The 17,377-nt window shown below is 37.0% G+C and overlaps 2 protein-coding genes across 5 annotated transcripts; both read right to left on the reverse strand.

Moving 5' to 3' along the window:
- Positions 1-336: 336 nt before the first annotated feature.
- LOC122281076 (transmembrane protein 120 homolog) lies at positions 337-9,767 on the reverse strand. The gene is made up of 10 exons (XM_043092328.1): positions 9,292-9,767; positions 9,061-9,139; positions 8,836-8,930; positions 8,365-8,469; positions 8,210-8,289; positions 2,389-2,479; positions 2,209-2,316; positions 1,947-2,033; positions 1,025-1,093; positions 337-873 (listed from the first exon to the last, which is right to left on the reverse strand). Exons 1-10 carry the CDS (start codon positions 9,532-9,534, stop codon positions 742-744), a joined length of 1,089 nt encoding a protein of 362 aa, XP_042948262.1. The 5' UTR covers positions 9,535-9,767; the 3' UTR covers positions 337-741.
- A 3,363-nt stretch (positions 9,768-13,130) lies between these two features.
- Positions 13,131-17,142, reverse strand: LOC122281839 (probable methyltransferase PMT18). 4 transcript variants are annotated; one of them, XR_006230327.1, is made up of 7 exons: positions 16,839-17,142; positions 15,196-15,887; positions 14,761-14,971; positions 14,286-14,583; positions 13,714-14,178; positions 13,264-13,606; positions 13,131-13,181 (listed from the first exon to the last, which is right to left on the reverse strand). XR_006230327.1 is itself a non-coding variant. In XM_043093645.1 (6 exons), exons 2-6 carry the CDS (start codon positions 15,877-15,879, stop codon positions 13,378-13,380), a joined length of 1,887 nt encoding a protein of 628 aa, XP_042949579.1. In that variant the 5' UTR covers positions 15,880-15,887; positions 16,839-17,142; the 3' UTR covers positions 13,172-13,377. The 4 variants fall into 4 exon arrangements, 3 of the variants coding, with proteins under 3 accessions (XP_042949579.1, XP_042949582.1, XP_042949580.1); XM_043093645.1 differs by having other exon boundaries at positions 13,172-13,606; XM_043093648.1 differs by lacking the exon at positions 16,839-17,142 and adding an exon at positions 16,594-16,808 and having other exon boundaries at positions 13,172-13,606.
- Between the last annotated feature and the right edge of the window lie 235 nt (positions 17,143-17,377).

A 17,377-nucleotide genomic window follows, 5' to 3' on the forward strand; every position in this document is an offset into this window, starting at 1 on the left:
TTTCCAGTCCTGGAAAAATGGAGAGCCCAAATTGCATGAATGCGTGAGAGGTGTAAATCTCAACGTAACAATCTCATTCAAATGAAAAATATTTGAAATTCTAGCAAGCAAATATATCAATTAATAAGACCTTGACAACGTTTCTAAGACGCAGCTGCAATTTGAGACACGTTCTTTTCTCCAGTGTCTCCAAATTCTTAAAAAGACAAAAGGAATGGAGACTTTATACAGAAGTTTCTTCTTCCCGACCAACAGTAACAGGTTCACGACTGATAGATAATGCATTATCAGGAAATGAAAGAGATCGACCCAAAAAAATAAAGAGTCTTCCAAAGGTTTCATAAAACGTGATAGCAGCAACACTATATTAATGAGTGAAGGGTACAATCTGATTTCACATAAAAGGATCTTTAACTTTGGCTCCCAACTTTATGCAAAGAGAAGAACATATAATAATTACAGAGTGGGGCAGATCATGTGGGCCGAATTGTACTACATGAAAATCATTAAAAATTGCAACAACCTTTACACGCTTCTGTCAAACGCATTCATTCTCAAGACTTTTTTTTGAAAGAGGTTCTCAAATCCTACATCATACAAGTCAAAATGATGATTTATGGAGCAACTTCTACTGCCTTAGCCTTCAAGAAAACACGTTTGAGACCCAGGAAAAAGGATCCGAAATGGAATTTTGTTAAAAAAAGCTTTAGGAAAAAGAATAATCCTGATAGTTAGGATGATCTACCGCAGGTCCTGCTTGCTCTTGCTTCTTTTCATCTTTGCCTTAAACCTTGACTTGACAATGAGCGTCTGTACTGTATTTGCAAAGTTCACAACAGCCATTGTAACGAAAAGGATCCCACAAAAAAATACCTGCCAATAACAGATTTCCATCACTAAATACTACTTCAGCACATGCAACAAAGTAATTTTCTCAGTTTTTTTTTTTTTTTTTTTTTTTTTTTTTTTTTTTAAATTTCATTAGGTTATACTGTGAAGATGGGAAGATTTCGACTCCAATTACCTGCCATTCAGAAACAACCCCATTCAATGCGGTCCTGAGCAACAGTAGCCCCACATACGCCTCAAATCCCTAAATAAAGTTAACACACACAAATGCGACAAATAAACACATGTTAGGATGCTAACTTATCAAATTTCGTATAACAAAGATGAGAATTTCTTCATAATGTTATAACCACCCAGGAAACCATGTTTCATTGTTCATCTTGACATATTTTTTGAGCAAAAATTCGAATTGGTTCCTACCCCTCACCCCTACCAAAATCACCAAATCACAGATGCAGACAAGCACATGGAAAGAGGGAAAAAAGGACTCAGTTGACCCAGCTTCAGCTGACAAGACTTTTAGGTCCCCAAAACAAGCCTACTCACTGCAGCTGGGTATAGGTCATGCTGTATGTATTTTTTTGTTTTTTTCTTAATAGGTGGGTATAGGTCATGCTGTACGTTAGATTTCCACTTAGCAAATAATACATAATGCCAAGGAAAAAAAAACATTTTTCATAAACACGAATGGTTGACTTGACTGTTCCAACAAACCATAGATTCCACTGATTGGTATGATTCAAAGTTCAACTAGCTCAATGGAAGACACCTGCAATCCACTTGAGATTTTAATTATCAATTCACAACAATGCATGTCATGCAAAACACATCAAGGTGTGAAAAATAAGTGGGTACATCAGGTTACGGGCTATATTCCTCTTCAAATGAATAATGCTAGAAACATCTTTGTTGCCTCAACACTTAATGGGACTTCGTACTCTTGATTGATCTGGACTACCCACTCTCAGGAAATGATCATTTGATTGTATTTCCTTCGCTTATTTCTTAATAGTAGTTTGAACTTCTGTATAAGGTATTATTCTGCCACAAGTGAGGGTAATTAAATAAAATTGGGCTTCAACCTTTATGTAAATCACCTGTAAAATAAAAAGTATGGGACACAAGAGCAACAGTTGGCCATCCACGCCGGCCGTCTCTCCCCAGACAACATCCATCCTCTTAGCCTGAAAATAACAGCAAAACAAAGATTGAAACCATATGTTCATATATATTGGATGCAAAGGCATTCCCAACATGCATAAATCACTCTATCTTTGATCTATAATTAAAATAAAGATAAAATGGAGAATGAGGAAGACAGGCATATGTTTTAGATGCAGAGACAGTTTGAATTGACACCTTTCCCAATGCAATACGAGTGTAAAGTCTTTGGCGTTGATATCTATTTTGCAAAAGCATCGCAACTCCTTGCATCATAGCCCATTGTAGGAAAAGTTGAACCCCTCTCTGCACAAAATTTTATAGATAATTATGTACAGAGAAAATGTTATAATTAGCACTTAAGCAAACAAGAATAACCTGCTTTTGTGCACAATCAGGTTGTCCTTTAATCTCCCATGTGAGACTAACAAGGGCCATAACCATAGCACAGTAGTGATGGTATATCCACCTGTAAAATCAAACAGCAATCTTATAAACATTCAGGGGCATTGCAACACAGCCAAAACGAAAGGTGACACATTAAGGATGACAGTGCGGAAAAGCTAGAACTCTATGCCAAGAAATATAGAGTTAGACAAAAGTATCATGTTGGTTTTTCTTTTCAGTTAAGGATAGCAAATATTATAAGAAGAAACAGGTGAAGCCCTAATCCGAGGAAGTATACAAGGAAACCCCCTAAAATATGAAAAAACACCATGTGAGCTCTAAAAGCTCCAGGTATTCACAACACCAAGAATAAAAGCCAGTGGAAACAAGCAAGACAAATTAAAAAAGATCTCAGAAAAAGAAACTTCAGGTTGTGCATGTTTAATACTCTCAAAAAGTACAATGGAACAACTTTCACGTCTGAACTCAACGGAGCTCAACCATTATAGTTTGAGCCAAAAAAGGGGGCTTCAGACCATTTAGTGTCATTGACATCAGTACATAACAATACTTGACCTCAAACTTCTAATTCCTTGAAAGCCTCGAAATCATCTCATCCTCAATATATCTTCATGGCCTTTCTCAAACACAGAAAAAATAAGAAAAGATACCAACCTTTCCAACTTCCAATGTTTCACTGCTTGAGAAATCGTGGGTTCCAACCAAAATAGTTTCACACAAGCCAAAACTTTGACATTATGAATTTGAACATTCTTTACCAAGAATAACTGGAGATAACCAACACATAACAAGAAAAACATGCGTGTACCAAGTAATGTAGTAGGCGTGATAGCCGCACACAAAGTTTCTTTATCCTAAACACTGAACATACACAAAACAAAGTGAAGTTTGTTTAGAAACCTCCTCAATTAACCCCTTTGATTCAAGCCTTTGATCTAGACTTTGTATGAGGGCCTCAAAACTTGTCAAATTTCTGAAAGTTGAGTCAATTAATCCAAAATCAGAGCCATGCACGGGATGACTAACGTTCTTAAAGGTACAATTTACCTCCTGCACCATTTACATCCACAATGAACACAATTGAACAGCTTTATTGTCTGAACTCAGCCTAATTCAAAGTTATATAGAGCTTAATCCATTAATTCTTGAGCCAAAAGTTCTAAGGAAGTATCTAAAACTGAAACATCATGCCAAAACCAAAATCAGACCATCCCAACATTGAATCTAACATACTGAGAAACACATCCAAACCTATCCTCACCCCTTTTCGAATGCTAAACCCCATGTGAACTTTCACTTTGTAAGATTTGTTTCACACCAAGCCAGAGTAATGGCAATGGCTACTGGTGATCTTACTTCTAATGTCACCCCCGCCATCCTCCCTCCCAATGGAAGACCCACACATGCATAATAGCATCCTGTATTGTAATTTGCGGTCACTTTATATCCATTTACATAATGGATGCAGCATATCTACAGACATAGCACAGATTTTTCCTTCAACTTGGGGGCCATACCTAGTTAAATTCCTGGCAGAAGCCAACATGCAAACGATTTGAACAAGCTCGACAATGAATAGTTTGAAAAGACCAAGACAAGAATTTTTTTTTTCCTTTTAATAAGTGAGTCAATTTTATTAAAAGCACAATTGAGCAACCATAGTACATGGTGTATACAAGAGAGGTGCTTGGCTAGGATATCAGATCCGGATGATTGGAAAAGGCCAGATATAATCCAACACCCAGACATAAAGAGATTTTAGCACCGTGAATCTAAGCTCATCCCTCTCGTCTTCTCACAATCTTCCAAGTTCCGAGCATTACATTCCTTCTACATTCCTTCCACATGCAGCACATTACACAAAAAGGAATCATCCACCAATCTTTCAGCAATCATTGACCTACATTCGGACCTCTTCAGCAAGCTAATGACTCCTACTACCCTTTGGGGTATCACCCATTCACCAAAACAATGAAAAACGCAGAACCATACTATTCTAGCCAACTCACAATGCAGCAAAAGATGATCAATCATTTCTCCGCTCCTCTTGTACATACAACATCAATCCATCACTACAATTCTCCTCCTCAAATTATCTGTAGTTAGAATTATCCCTAATGCAGCTGGCCCAAGCAAAAAAGCCACCTGTGATGGAATTTTCTTCAGCCAAATGCTTTTCCAACCAAAATAGGTACCCACACGTGACAGTGCAAGATCAAAAGTTTTACCTCAAAACTTCCATTTTTGGATGAAACCCAGGAGATCCTATCCTCATCAACACCTCTCATCCTAATAGATTACAAAAGGTTGATAAATTACTTGTTTTCTGTAGATTGTAAGAGAATCTTTCGCACCAGACAACTTACATTACTAAGCTAGATGCTTCATGTCTTGATGATTTTCTTCTGTGGATGTCTCCAAAGGCATTTGGATGCTGTTGAAAGTTTGCAAACGGGTGTTAGCCCTGATGATCAGGTCATGACCCATCATTCTTTTAGCTTATACTTTGTTTCTAGCATTATTATGAAATTTTGAGGCAATCTTTTTCTAAATAGATGCATTTTCCTAACAAATGATTGCTTCAGATCAGGCTTACTCACATCTATGACATTAGACTTTGATCCACAAATTTGTTTCTCAATGCTCTCTCTCTCTCTCTCTCTCTCTCTCTCTCTCTCTCTCTCTCTCTCTCTCTCTCTCTCTCTCTCTCTCTCTCTCTCATGGTCTTTTCAGTAATTCTCATGAGTAAACACTAGCATTCTGTGTCGTTTCATGTTGGTGTTCATTGTTTAGGTGTTAGTGGTCTCAAATGGGTCTTCTCAACCAGGTCATGATTAGATGGAAGTTTTCTTGGCAGAGGGGAAGCTCTCAGTAGCAAGCATCATTGAGAGGAGCAGGGGTGTTGTCCATTTAGTTTCTCTAGAAAAAGCTAGCATGATTGGCCATTGTCATACATGGAAATCCTCTTCAAGGGGCAAGAAGCGGAATAGTTTTCAAAAGATACTTGGCTCTTGCAGAGTATGGAGGTGGTCAGAAGGGTTTCAATGGGGTGGCACCATGGCAATTCATGGTCACAAATTGTGTTTGTGTTGTTTCAAGTTATGAGTATCAGAATATATGAGTTAACCCGAAAATGAAATTAAACGAGTCAGAACCTAAAATCCTAACATGACCCATATAAATAACAGGTGACAAGACATGACCCGCTTAACCAGTGTAATAATTATCTTTTATAGGGCTAACTTGGACATAACCCATTTCAACCCGCTTCTCATAAATGGGTTGAGCTGACCCGTTTATTTATTTTTTTAACCCAATTAATATAATTTCGTATACGATACAAGAATAACAATATAAATCACTTAATTAATTCACAAACCATATCTGGGCCCATATTCCAAAAGGACAAGTCAATAGTACAACTGGCCCCATAAATTCATCATAAATCACATGAACTTCTCTTTCCCAAGAACATGAGATCTCATTCACCACCTACTCTTGCTACGGTGAAACGCAATCTCTCCCTTAAATTCTCAATGTCCTCATCGAGCCATTCTATCATATAGGTGACACGACTCAAGTCCCACACTTATGCTTGAAATTAATTCTAATGCCATTTGTAACAGCTGAATGAAGCCTCAAGCCACATCTAGGCCCATAATCTAAAATGACTAATCGATGGTACAATTGGAGCCCCATAGAATTATTATAAAGATTAAGCACTTCTCCCTCCTATGCAATGTGGGATCTTGTTCACCACCTATACGCACTATAGAGGATCATAGTCAGGGTTGTGCAACAAACATCTGTGCTGAAAGGGTGTGAACTGTGTCCAAACTCAAAACTAAAAATTCAAAAACCAAAGTGAGCAAATGAAGGGACAATGATGGCTAGTTTGCTCCCAAACTATCTCATTCAATCACTTTGATTCATGCTTTGAGTTTCCGACCAAGCTTTTAAGCCTCTATACTTGTCAGGTAGCTAAAAGCTGAGTATATCAATCCAAATCAACTTTGGGATTGGATGAACTCAAAACTGTCAGCCAGTTATGACAGTATCTAATAAATTAAACCAAGCATTGACCATGAATCAATATGCATGAAACAAACAAAATCAGCGGCAATCCCTTCATAACACATTCAGGACGTAATAGAATGAAGAAAAAAAATATTTGATGTCAGACTTGAGACGAGAGATCATGGTGGGACAAGAGGAGACAGAAAATTTGGAAAAGTGCATGAAGGAAGAGATTTGCTTGATACCCTCTAGTCCTCCAAACTACAAATACAAATAAGATAGCAAAACTTTTTAATAACAAGAGCAAACCCCTAGGGGTTGGCTTAAGTGGTAAAGGCCTTAGGCTTGGTGGTATGCTCCCCCAGGTCTAAGGTTCAAATCCCCTTGGGTGCAAACAATCTCTAGGGGCCATCGGACTGGGGGATTTTCTCCTTGAATTACTCGCTGTGCACTTGCGGAAAACTCCTTGTCGAGGGACTGAGCACCCCCGGGATTAGTCAGAACGTTGTTTCTGGATACTCGGTGCCAATCAAAAATAACAAGAGCAATTTTATTATTAATGAAAAGTGCATGGCTTTTAGCGGTGAATAAAGAAAAAATGAAAAAAGAAAAAAAGAAAAAAGAAAAAGCAGCTTGGCAAGAGAATACAGCCTACTTCTGAAAAGTCTAGGCGGATTGATCAAGTATCTCAAATATAACACATGCTGACAGCTCCCCAAAGACATACAGACTGTCCAACAACCCTGAATCCTGACCCAAATGGAGGCCTTGCACTGAAAAAACGAAAGAAATTAGCAAATTGGGGGGTCACCAAGACATAAATCAAAGACCTCACTACACAACAAGGCCCCTAATCATGTTTTGGTGGACCATTAGTCCCAAATGACCAACCATATATGTCTATCATATCACATACTTACAACTCCTGCCCTCTTTACCAAAAAATAAATAAAAAAATTGCAGACAACCAGAAAACCTGATTTAAATACAGGCCTAGCACTTGCAAAAAGAGACTAATTATCCAAATGGGGTAAGAACCAAGACAAATCAAAGATCTTGCTCGTCAAGTAACAGTCTACATTCATGAAGTATGATTTCCAAAAGCTTAAATTTAGGGACCTGGGCTAACTACTTGTCAAGACTACCACTAGCTAACAACTTAAGCTAAAACCAGAAATACATGCAATCACTTCAGTATAAATGTTCTTCTCTTGATTCTTGATATCACATTGATTCTAACATATCTTTTCATAAGTCAACCTGAGTCAAGCATCATCAGTTCTATCAACAAGATCACAGGATTGACCTACAGAAACAAACATTTAGCCTGGTACCTACAACATTAGAGGTGTACCCAATCAATTTAATGGACTACGTCTCAACAAAACAAACAGCACGGTTAAACCAGATTACATGTCTGTATCATAACTATAAATCTATATAAAAACCCCTATGATGGGAAACTACAACAATAGGTTTGGCCCATCTGCCCTTTTGTCACTAGAATTTGGATTCACATGGTTCTACCATCACAACCTTCCTTTTGTCACTAGAATTTGGATCCACAAGGTTCTACCATCACAACATAGAATTCATAACACATAATATTAAATTCCAGTCAATGCATCACAAAAGTAACATGCTTTAACTTTTGTATACAGGTCAAAAGAACATAAAACACAAGAAACATGTTTTGAGAGCAGATGAATATGATAAAAGCAAGCTCATTTTTAAGGAAAATTTCAAGGGCAGGAAAATCTGTAGGCATATTTACCATGAACGAATATCACTTCCGTTCACTCTCAAAATGTTTTCTCGCAATGCCAAACCAGTGTAGAGGAACAAAAGCCAAGCCTGATAAAATATGGTCCAATGTTAAATCACAAACGAATCTTTAAAACCAGACGTGGACAATTTTTCAGGAGATACCTGGTACAGCTGAACAGGAAATGCTGGCAGGCACCCATCCCAAATCCAAGATCTTAGAATAAGTAGAATTGAGGGGAAAAGGAGAAACAGAAGGGCGGTTCTATCCTGAACCAAAGAGAGAAAGAGAAATTTATGCGAGTTAAGCTTCTTCGAGAATCACACAAAAGTACAGTTACCATATATTCAGGTTCGAGCTACATTAAAAATGCAGAAAAAAGATAATAGAAAAGTTTGATGGTACTCCAACAAGTAGTAGGAGAAGCTTTATCTGTATAAAGGTGAACTCAAGTTCTGCTGGTATAGATCAATCACATGATGATGGATGGAAAGAAAAGAATATTGCGTTCTTTCGAAATATCGTACTTTGAAAGAGGAGGATATCATGCAAACATATTTTAAACATAAGAAAAACACATGATGCGTTTAAGAATAAACAAGAAATGAGACACGGGAGACAGATAGAAGCAATACTCTGTAACTGTTGTACTCCTCTTTAACCTTCAACTGAACGTCTTTACGAGAGGCACGCACATTAATTGGACCCAGAAACATCCTCAGAAACCCGCCTGCCCTCATATACCATATCAAAACAAAGAATCAAATTGGGATAGAAATTAACAGACTTGAACTGAATTCATACTACTACTAACGAAAATACAATACAGGGAGGAAAAGAGAACAAAATGGGTAAAGCACCCTGAGTTTTGCCAGGAAGGAAGGAAGCGGCGTCTCCATCAACCATGATACATCTCGCTCTCTCCAATTCTTCTTGGAGCTGTTCAGAGAGGGTAATAAATAAATAAATAGTCTCAATCGAATCAAAGATTAAAAACCCAAACAATAAAATTTAAAACCAATCCAAGACGAATCCGATCCAATTGAACGGTGAGACATGCAGAGGCGTGAGACAAAGAGGAAAAGAAATGCCTTGTCAGCTAACTTAGGATCGATAAGGTTATGGGAGAGGAGAGAACGTAGCAACGAACAGAGGCGGCGGATGGAAGAGTCGAGGGAAAGTGCGCTGTGACGAAGAGTTTGCTCATCGGAGGAGCTCTTGGACATGAAAGACGAGGCCGAATCTTGGAGCTCCTTCGCCAGCTCCACCACTCTCCCGACTTCTTCCTCTACATTCTTGGCCGAATCCTCCAACGCAGCCTTCGAGTCCGCCATCTCTTTCTCTCTTCTCAGCCCAACCCAATTCTTTTCTCTCACGTATTCAACAATTCACAAAACCACACCACGCGGCATCAAGAAAGGAAAGGAAGCCAAGAAAATCTTCCTGGCCTATTCAGCTTCTACGCACTTACTTTTCTCGAGTTGTGCCTTCGTTTTCTTTTGGGGAACTGATAGCTTGGACTGGAGGTGGAGAATCAGAAAACAATACCCACCACCGTTTTGTTCACAATGTAATAGTATATAGAGTTTTGTATATACAAGCACAATTACGTATTAATTTATATACTAATATTGATTTATTTATACTTAAAATTTAAATTAATATTATTTTCAATAAAATCTACTTTTTGACCAATCACATCATATTAGTGTATAGATTAGTGTACAATTGTACTTGTAACTATATTTTTCCTAATATATAATGTAAATGATTATTAATAAATGTCTTACATCTTATTTAGTGAAATGTTAGAATATAATATCCACCATCGTTTTGTTTACAATGTAATAGTGTATAATGTAAATGATCATTTAATAATAATAAATATGTCACCTTTTACTTAGTAGGATATAAGTGAGATGATAGTATTGTATATATAATTTTTCGTAATGTTTATCTATGTGTGTAACCAAAGCCAAGCCAAGCCAAACCAACCTCCCTTACCCCTTTCTTTTCTTTTACTTCTTCTCCTTAAATATTTACCATTTTTCATACTTCTCTTTTTTTGGTGTATATGTAAATGGGAAGAACATGCTCTCTATTTGATGGTCCAATGTATTGAGGTACTATTACATTAAATTTTCATGTAAGTCTATATTATGTGTAATATCTTTCTTTCTCTAAATTTGAAAATATGATCGAAAATAGTTCGATCTCGTTTAGATTCAGAGTTGATCTGAACTCATTTTATCTCATCATTATAATTTTTTTAATTTTTCATATAAAATATAATAAATAATTTAACATTTTCAAATTTCAAAATAAAAATAATATTTAGTCAATCTAACATATAATACTTGTCACAATGGTGCAAGTAAAATATAGAAAATTAGGAAGTGAATCGTGATGCCAAAATGCATTATATCTATTTCCTTGGCTACTTCCATGCAAAGGAAAACACCATCATCACATCACAAGAGCAGTTGCAGTCGATCTAGCGTATAACGAACACTTTTGGTTTGCTTGTTGCAATGAGGCACCGCGACACAAGAATTGGAGCTTTGTAGACTGTTGTTATCGAGAATTATTGCAAGATAGAAATGTAGATTTACGATAGAACTTTAGCAACAGCCAAGTCTAGAGGGAAATTATGCTCATTACATTCATGAACAACTTGCATGGATAACATAGAGAACCCCTACTTCCTCCTACTTCCTTTGCCCCTAGTAAAGGAGTAGCTCGACTCATGTCTCTTTGGAGGAATAAGATAGATTGATATGAAGAACTGGACCAGTTAAAAATTATCTAACACATCGGGCACAAGAGAATTGTATCAATATGTGAGGTCTATGCATTGACAATGGTGAGATATGGTGATTCCAAAATGGAGAAGGGAGGTGAGGAAAGGAGATGAAATCATCGTACTAATTCGTTAACTCATATGTAGAGTTGTAATCAAGCCGAGTTCAAGCGAGTAATGCTCGGTCATATGTAGATTTGAGCTTTACTTGATGTCAAGCAGTACTCTTTTTTATGTTGGAAATTGATTAGAATAAGACATTTTTATATTTCGACTCAACTTGGAACTTGACTAAAAATCAAACCCAGCTACAATTGAACATTTGGCCCAACTCAACTTGTTTATCATTTTTTTTAAATAAATTTCTAAATTTTAAAAAATAAATAACAAATAAAAGAAAAATAAGAAAATATTCTTATTCACAATATACAATTAGATTAAAGTTCGTTGTAACAACAATAATCATTTATAACTATGCATGGACTTGCAGACTTTAATCTTAATTCCCAAAATTCTTAATTAAAGTTGCATCAATTTACTTTCATTCTTTATTAATATTGGTATCAACCATATTTGGAGGTTGTTGAGAGGCGATTCCCTTTATTTGTGTTATTCTTATTTTAATAATACCATATTACACTTTGCTTAAAAAATGGCGGCTATGGCATTAAGTCTCTCATTCATATGAGTATGGTAGGGAACCGAAACCGAATCCTTTCACTCCTTCGCATATTCCCCTTTGAACAAGTCCACAAACTATACCAACCTTGACGTCATTCTTTGTTAACTCCTAAAATCACAGTACAAAAGAAAAACATGAAACAAAAATTGTTACAGTGTCTTGACAGAAAGAGCCCTTGGAATCCAATGAAGATCTGCGTAAAATAATTGAGATTTCCACTACCACTCACTTCTTGTGGATGAGATTTCTTTGCATGCCGGTGGATCATGACATATATTAAGAAATAAAAAATAATTTAACTAAGTATAATTACATAAAAAAAAAACTCTTAAATAGATGTAATTTAATAATTTAATATAATACATTATATTATAAAATTATTTTTATTATAAAATAGATATAACAATTTTATTAAATCAAATTAATTTTTGAATTTACTTTATATAATTTTTTTGTGTATGTAATAATTCTTTTAAAAAAAAGTGTTATAAAAATAAATAAATAATGCCATCTAAAATAAGTTTGCAATGAAAAGTTGAGAAATTCTACGTCTATAAATAAGTTTTATAAAAATAAATTCATGAATTAATATAATCTTATATAACACGTATGAATTTATTTTATAGTATAATTTAATTTATCATGTCAAATTATGTTATTTAATAAATATTTTTTTGTATTTAGTTATTTATTTTTTTGAGATGTAAAGCAAGAATTATGATTTAAAGTATTTGTATTGAAAAAGGTGGAAAATCTGCTGAATATATCCCCTTTAAAAAGTAATTGCTGATGTGATGTCTGTTTATTTACCTCGTTTCCAAGTTAGGCTTAAATGAGTTTTGCATGTATTAATTTGTGTATTAATATTGATTTATTCATATTTAAAATTTAAATTAACATTAATTTTAATAAAATCTACTTTTTGACCAATCACATCATGCACAAATTAATGCACAATTATATTTTTAACTATACTTTTCCGGCTTAAATATGGTGACTTTAGAGATGGGTGGGGGGGTCGTTGAGGTTCTCCCTACAGAGTAGCTTGAGTTTGGCTCGCTCTAGACTCTAGAATTCGGATAGGACTTTTAGAAATCGCAATCTGTGGGGAGTAGTGGAAAATGGGAATTTGGCTGTTTCCGTGCTAAATTACTAGCCATGAATGCCAGCCAACTCAGTACGATACTGAATTCCCAGGGGCCAGGTTTAATAGTAGTGTGAGGTGAAATGCAATAAATTATAAAAACTATTCAAGCAGGACAAGCAGTGGTTTGTGTAGGCTGAAAAGGGAAGTGTGGAACTCTAAAATGAGTCAAAGGTTCGATATCCTTTGCTCTGTATTGTACGACCAATACTATTTCTATTTGCAGTACAATAACCTTGTTCCTACACGTTTCAACTTGTAATATACTGCTATCAGTTCGCAATATTGGAACCACAAAGCCCCATTGCACCATACTAAAGACGTGCATTCCCACTAAGCCAGTAATAACATGCACCTGGAAGAAGATGACTACTGTGATGAAAATAATACAAAGGAAATACTTATCTCCAAATACATGATGGGTAAGCAAAACTAACCTTTTTCTCTTTTAATAGAACAGTATGCTGGCAAAATTCAAGTAAACCTAGTAATTCCCAAAGGAGAAAAGAAGTCACAGAAGAAAGAGAGAGAGGAAGGGGGGAGGGGAGGGACTAGCTTTGTTTTTTAGTAGCTTCACCGGTCCAGTAGGTTTTGACAGCAACAAGAATTTTCTCCGGATTGAAGGGTCCGCTTTCGTGGTCCATAATCCGGCTCTTCCATCTCATTCCGTCAGTTATACCCTGAATCTTCACGAGAACCTCTACTGTATCCCTAAATATAACTGTCCCTTCCGGCCTCAGGATCCTATCCATTTCTATCAGAATGTAGGCGATGTCGCACCTTCCATACAGATACACAAATTCAACCACAATATTTTTAAATTACAAGACCAATGATCATTGAGCATAGAGTGTGCAATTGTGCAAATCGGTATGTAAAAATTTTACCTGTCTTGATATATGCTGAACAAACCGCCTGCATGAATGAGATCATATGTTCTTGGATATGTCGAGAATGCCTCGCACCAATCCTGGTATGTCCCAATGAAACCACGCTCATATATCACACCTAGAGTGTCCTGGTTCGAATTGGCAGGAACCACATTCATAACCCACACAGGGTACTTCATCAAGGCTGCAGCAAATCCACCAAGGTAGGCATTCATGTCCATTATGTTCCTGTATCGTCCCTTCGATAGGGGAATGATCCCATTGTAATGTGTCACCCTGTCTTTCCATAGTTCATTGTCCTCACGGAATTTCTCAGTAGTAATGCCTGGTATTGAACCGCTAATAATTCTAGGAGGGATGGCATATGCGCGCTGGGGCCACTTCTCCACTGCTCCACCAGCAACTTCATCTGAGCTGCTTACCTCTGGTAGCGGGGTTATGCAAGTTTCCATGTTTCTGTACCTTTTCAGCACAAACAATGCAAATGGAAATAGAGTCAACCAGTAACCACGATAGTTTTTGTGTTATCAAAGTAATGAATGATAGCATGAAAGATGCTGTGGGAGTACCAAGCAGTGTCTGGATTGTCTGACTGGCAAATATGTGGCGTTTTGTAAACCTTCCTACTCTTAATGCATTCAATGTGGTTGATGGGCTTTTGCCAAATTGCAAGATCATGATTTTCAATAACTTTCTTCCAGCACAGGCGCTTGGCAACATCCTCAATTGAATCTTGCTCTCGTTTCAAATCTTCTTGAGTTCTTTCCCATCCTCTCCAGTGTCTCTTCCAGTAGATAGGAGGGCCGGAAAGAATCCAGTAACCACCAGGCCTTAGAACTCTGTCCACTTCAATTAGATACATACCATCTGTAAAAATCGAAAGATCTCAGACAAATTCGTATTATTCTTACCACAAGGGTACTGAGGATGTTTGATGAGTCATACTCTTTTTGCAATTTGTAATTGTTAGGCATGAAGGATAATTTGTTTTACTCATTGCCTGAATGTTTAAGTAGTAAATTGACAACATGCATGAACTCTTACCATATTTCTGCCAGGGAATCAAGCAACGGGAACAATGAGCCATATCAAATGCCCTTGCTGGGTAAGGAAGCCTCTGTGAAGCCATGACGCCAATCATGGCAGGAACTCCCCGCTCCAATGCAAACTGGACCTGAGCTTCGTGTGTGTCCCTTGGTGCAAAAGACATTGCCAAGATGTCCCTCTTCAGCAGGTAAGCACCCCAACTTGCTACCTTAATACCCACAGCCAAGACAAGGCACAGGGGAAAACATGTTAGCAAATTGCATGCCGTCTAATGTACATTTATTTAAAAGTCACAAATTACAACAAAAGACAGGTATCTTATATATACGGCATAGTGTGGAAGTCGTTGGCCAATGTGGAGATGTCATCCTACATCATTGGCCGTCCCAAGAAAGAAGTAAAAATAGTTGAATTGAAATATCGAGTACTTACACCACAGCCAGTATCTATTGCAGTTCGGATACTTCCACTTTTGAGAGGAATGAGCTCGTTGATGTCATCAATATATGCATCAGCTCCTCGGGGGAACATGGTGCCTCCTCCGGGAAATCTGAAACGGTTACCGTCGACTTGAATCCAATTCTGAACAGCCTTCTCAATGCTGAGCTCTCTATGAGGTATATTGTCATACCAGGCATAGTCTCGGCTCTGAGGCCACTTGAAAGGAGACTTATATCTTGGTGGAGCAGGTACAAGGCAACGGAGAAGTTCTTCCTTTCTGGGGCAATGCCGCTCTCTGTATTTCAACATGTTCCGCTCGAATTTCCTTCCCCTCACTGGATCTTGGCAAGGAGTGTACTCACTAAGGGACATATCACAAGGTGGGAACTTCTGGGCTTCCACGGATTTGTTGATCTCAACTTGATGATGACTTTGAAAGTCCAATGCAGATGAAGACATCGATGACGGTAGGCTGTTGCCTGCTGGAGGCGAACCACTATCACAACTGCCTTTATCGAAGACCTTGGCTCGATTTGTGGGGGAAGAAGTATTCTGCCAAGCCCCAAAAATGTAGGACAAAATGCAGAGCGCACTAACTCCTAAGATCCAAGTGAGGCGCTTCCTCTTGGATTCCAGATGATGAAGCTTTGGGGATCCACTGTATTCCTTTGCCATTTTTACTTCTGCCAAAAAAGAGGGGAAAAAATAGAACAAAAAAAAAAAGAATCTCAAGAGAAATTCATTCACTTGTTCACTTTTCTTCAGAAAATAAGATTTGAAACAGAGGAAGCTGCAATGCTACCATGAACCAAGGAAGTGTTGTAGGGTTAATTCTCACGAAAATAGGCGACAGGCAGAATATTACTTTCACAATAACACTCTCTTGTCACCTTACAATTTTTCTTCTCTTTTGAAAAGCAAAACCAGAAATGAAGAAAGGAATCGATTAGTGAGTTAAATCATCAAAAAGAACGAAAATCACAAGCTAATTTCACGTTCTACCACCTCCATAATAAAGGGAAAAAAAGAGAAATCAAGAGAAAAGAAGAAGACGCTTCGCAGGGATATGGAGGTGACAGAGCAGAGGAAACAGCAACAGGGATAGTCAGTCAGGGAAGGACAAACAATGCAAGGCAGTCCAAAAACCCCACAGAGAAATGAAGTCAAAAACGCCAGTGGAAAAAGAACGGTTAAAAACAGTAAAGACTAAAACTTAAAGACAAAAATAACATAAAATGTCAAGTAACATTAGATCCCACTACCAACTAAGCTACTGAAGCGTGTAAGGAACTGAAAACATTACGAAGTTAAACAAAAAATAAAAAAAATCGACACTGATAACAAAGGAAAGCAAGAACTAAAAAAAAAAAAAAAAAAATCGAAATGTACCTCTTTCCAACGAAAGAAACGAAAACCCAAAAACCAGGAAAAGGTGTGCGCTTCTTCAAACTTTATAAAGCTCTAACCAGAAATGAACTTTGCAGAAACCCTTTTTCATTATTTTCCCTTCTTCTTCTTTTTTTTCTATTGTTATAAACCCACAAAAAATCGCCTCCCTGGATTCGCAGGGAAAGCCACAGGAAAGATCAAGTTCTGGATCTTTAAAACATTAAGAAGATCGAGAAGAAGCACACCTGATGGCGATTATCAGCTAAAGACTCCCAGATTCTGCAAGTGAAATGTTATTGTTACGATGTGAGGTACACATGGAACTCCTCGGTATTCGAGTTTTCTCCCTACTTTTCCTTTTGTTTAAAAGTTATTAATTAATAGCTACACATTATAAAACTCGAAGACGAAACATGAATGAAGCTTGGGAGCCGGAAGGGGGGTATAGAAGGAGGCAGCCAGCTGCCAGATAGAGAGAGAGTGGGAGAGGCTAAAAGGTCAGAGACTCAGTGATGGGTAATGCTAAAAGGGAAGGTGGAAAGCCTCCGCCATTAGAGGAGGAAGTGTTGAGTGGCAAGAATGTAAAATTTGTACTAATCTTCCCTGTTCAAAATTTAAATTATTATCGTTTTTAATAAAATTTATTTTTTATCAATCATATTAAATTAATACACATATTAATCTATAATTATATTTATAACTAAATTTTCCCCACAAGCATACATGCGTACACGAATTAAAAAGAATAAAAAGATTCAAAAAAAGAAATTATATTTATAATTAT

This window comes from Carya illinoinensis, chromosome 11 (genome assembly GCF_018687715.1).
Source record: "Carya illinoinensis cultivar Pawnee chromosome 11, C.illinoinensisPawnee_v1, whole genome shotgun sequence".
NCBI lineage: Eukaryota > Viridiplantae > Streptophyta > Magnoliopsida > Fagales > Juglandaceae > Carya > Carya illinoinensis.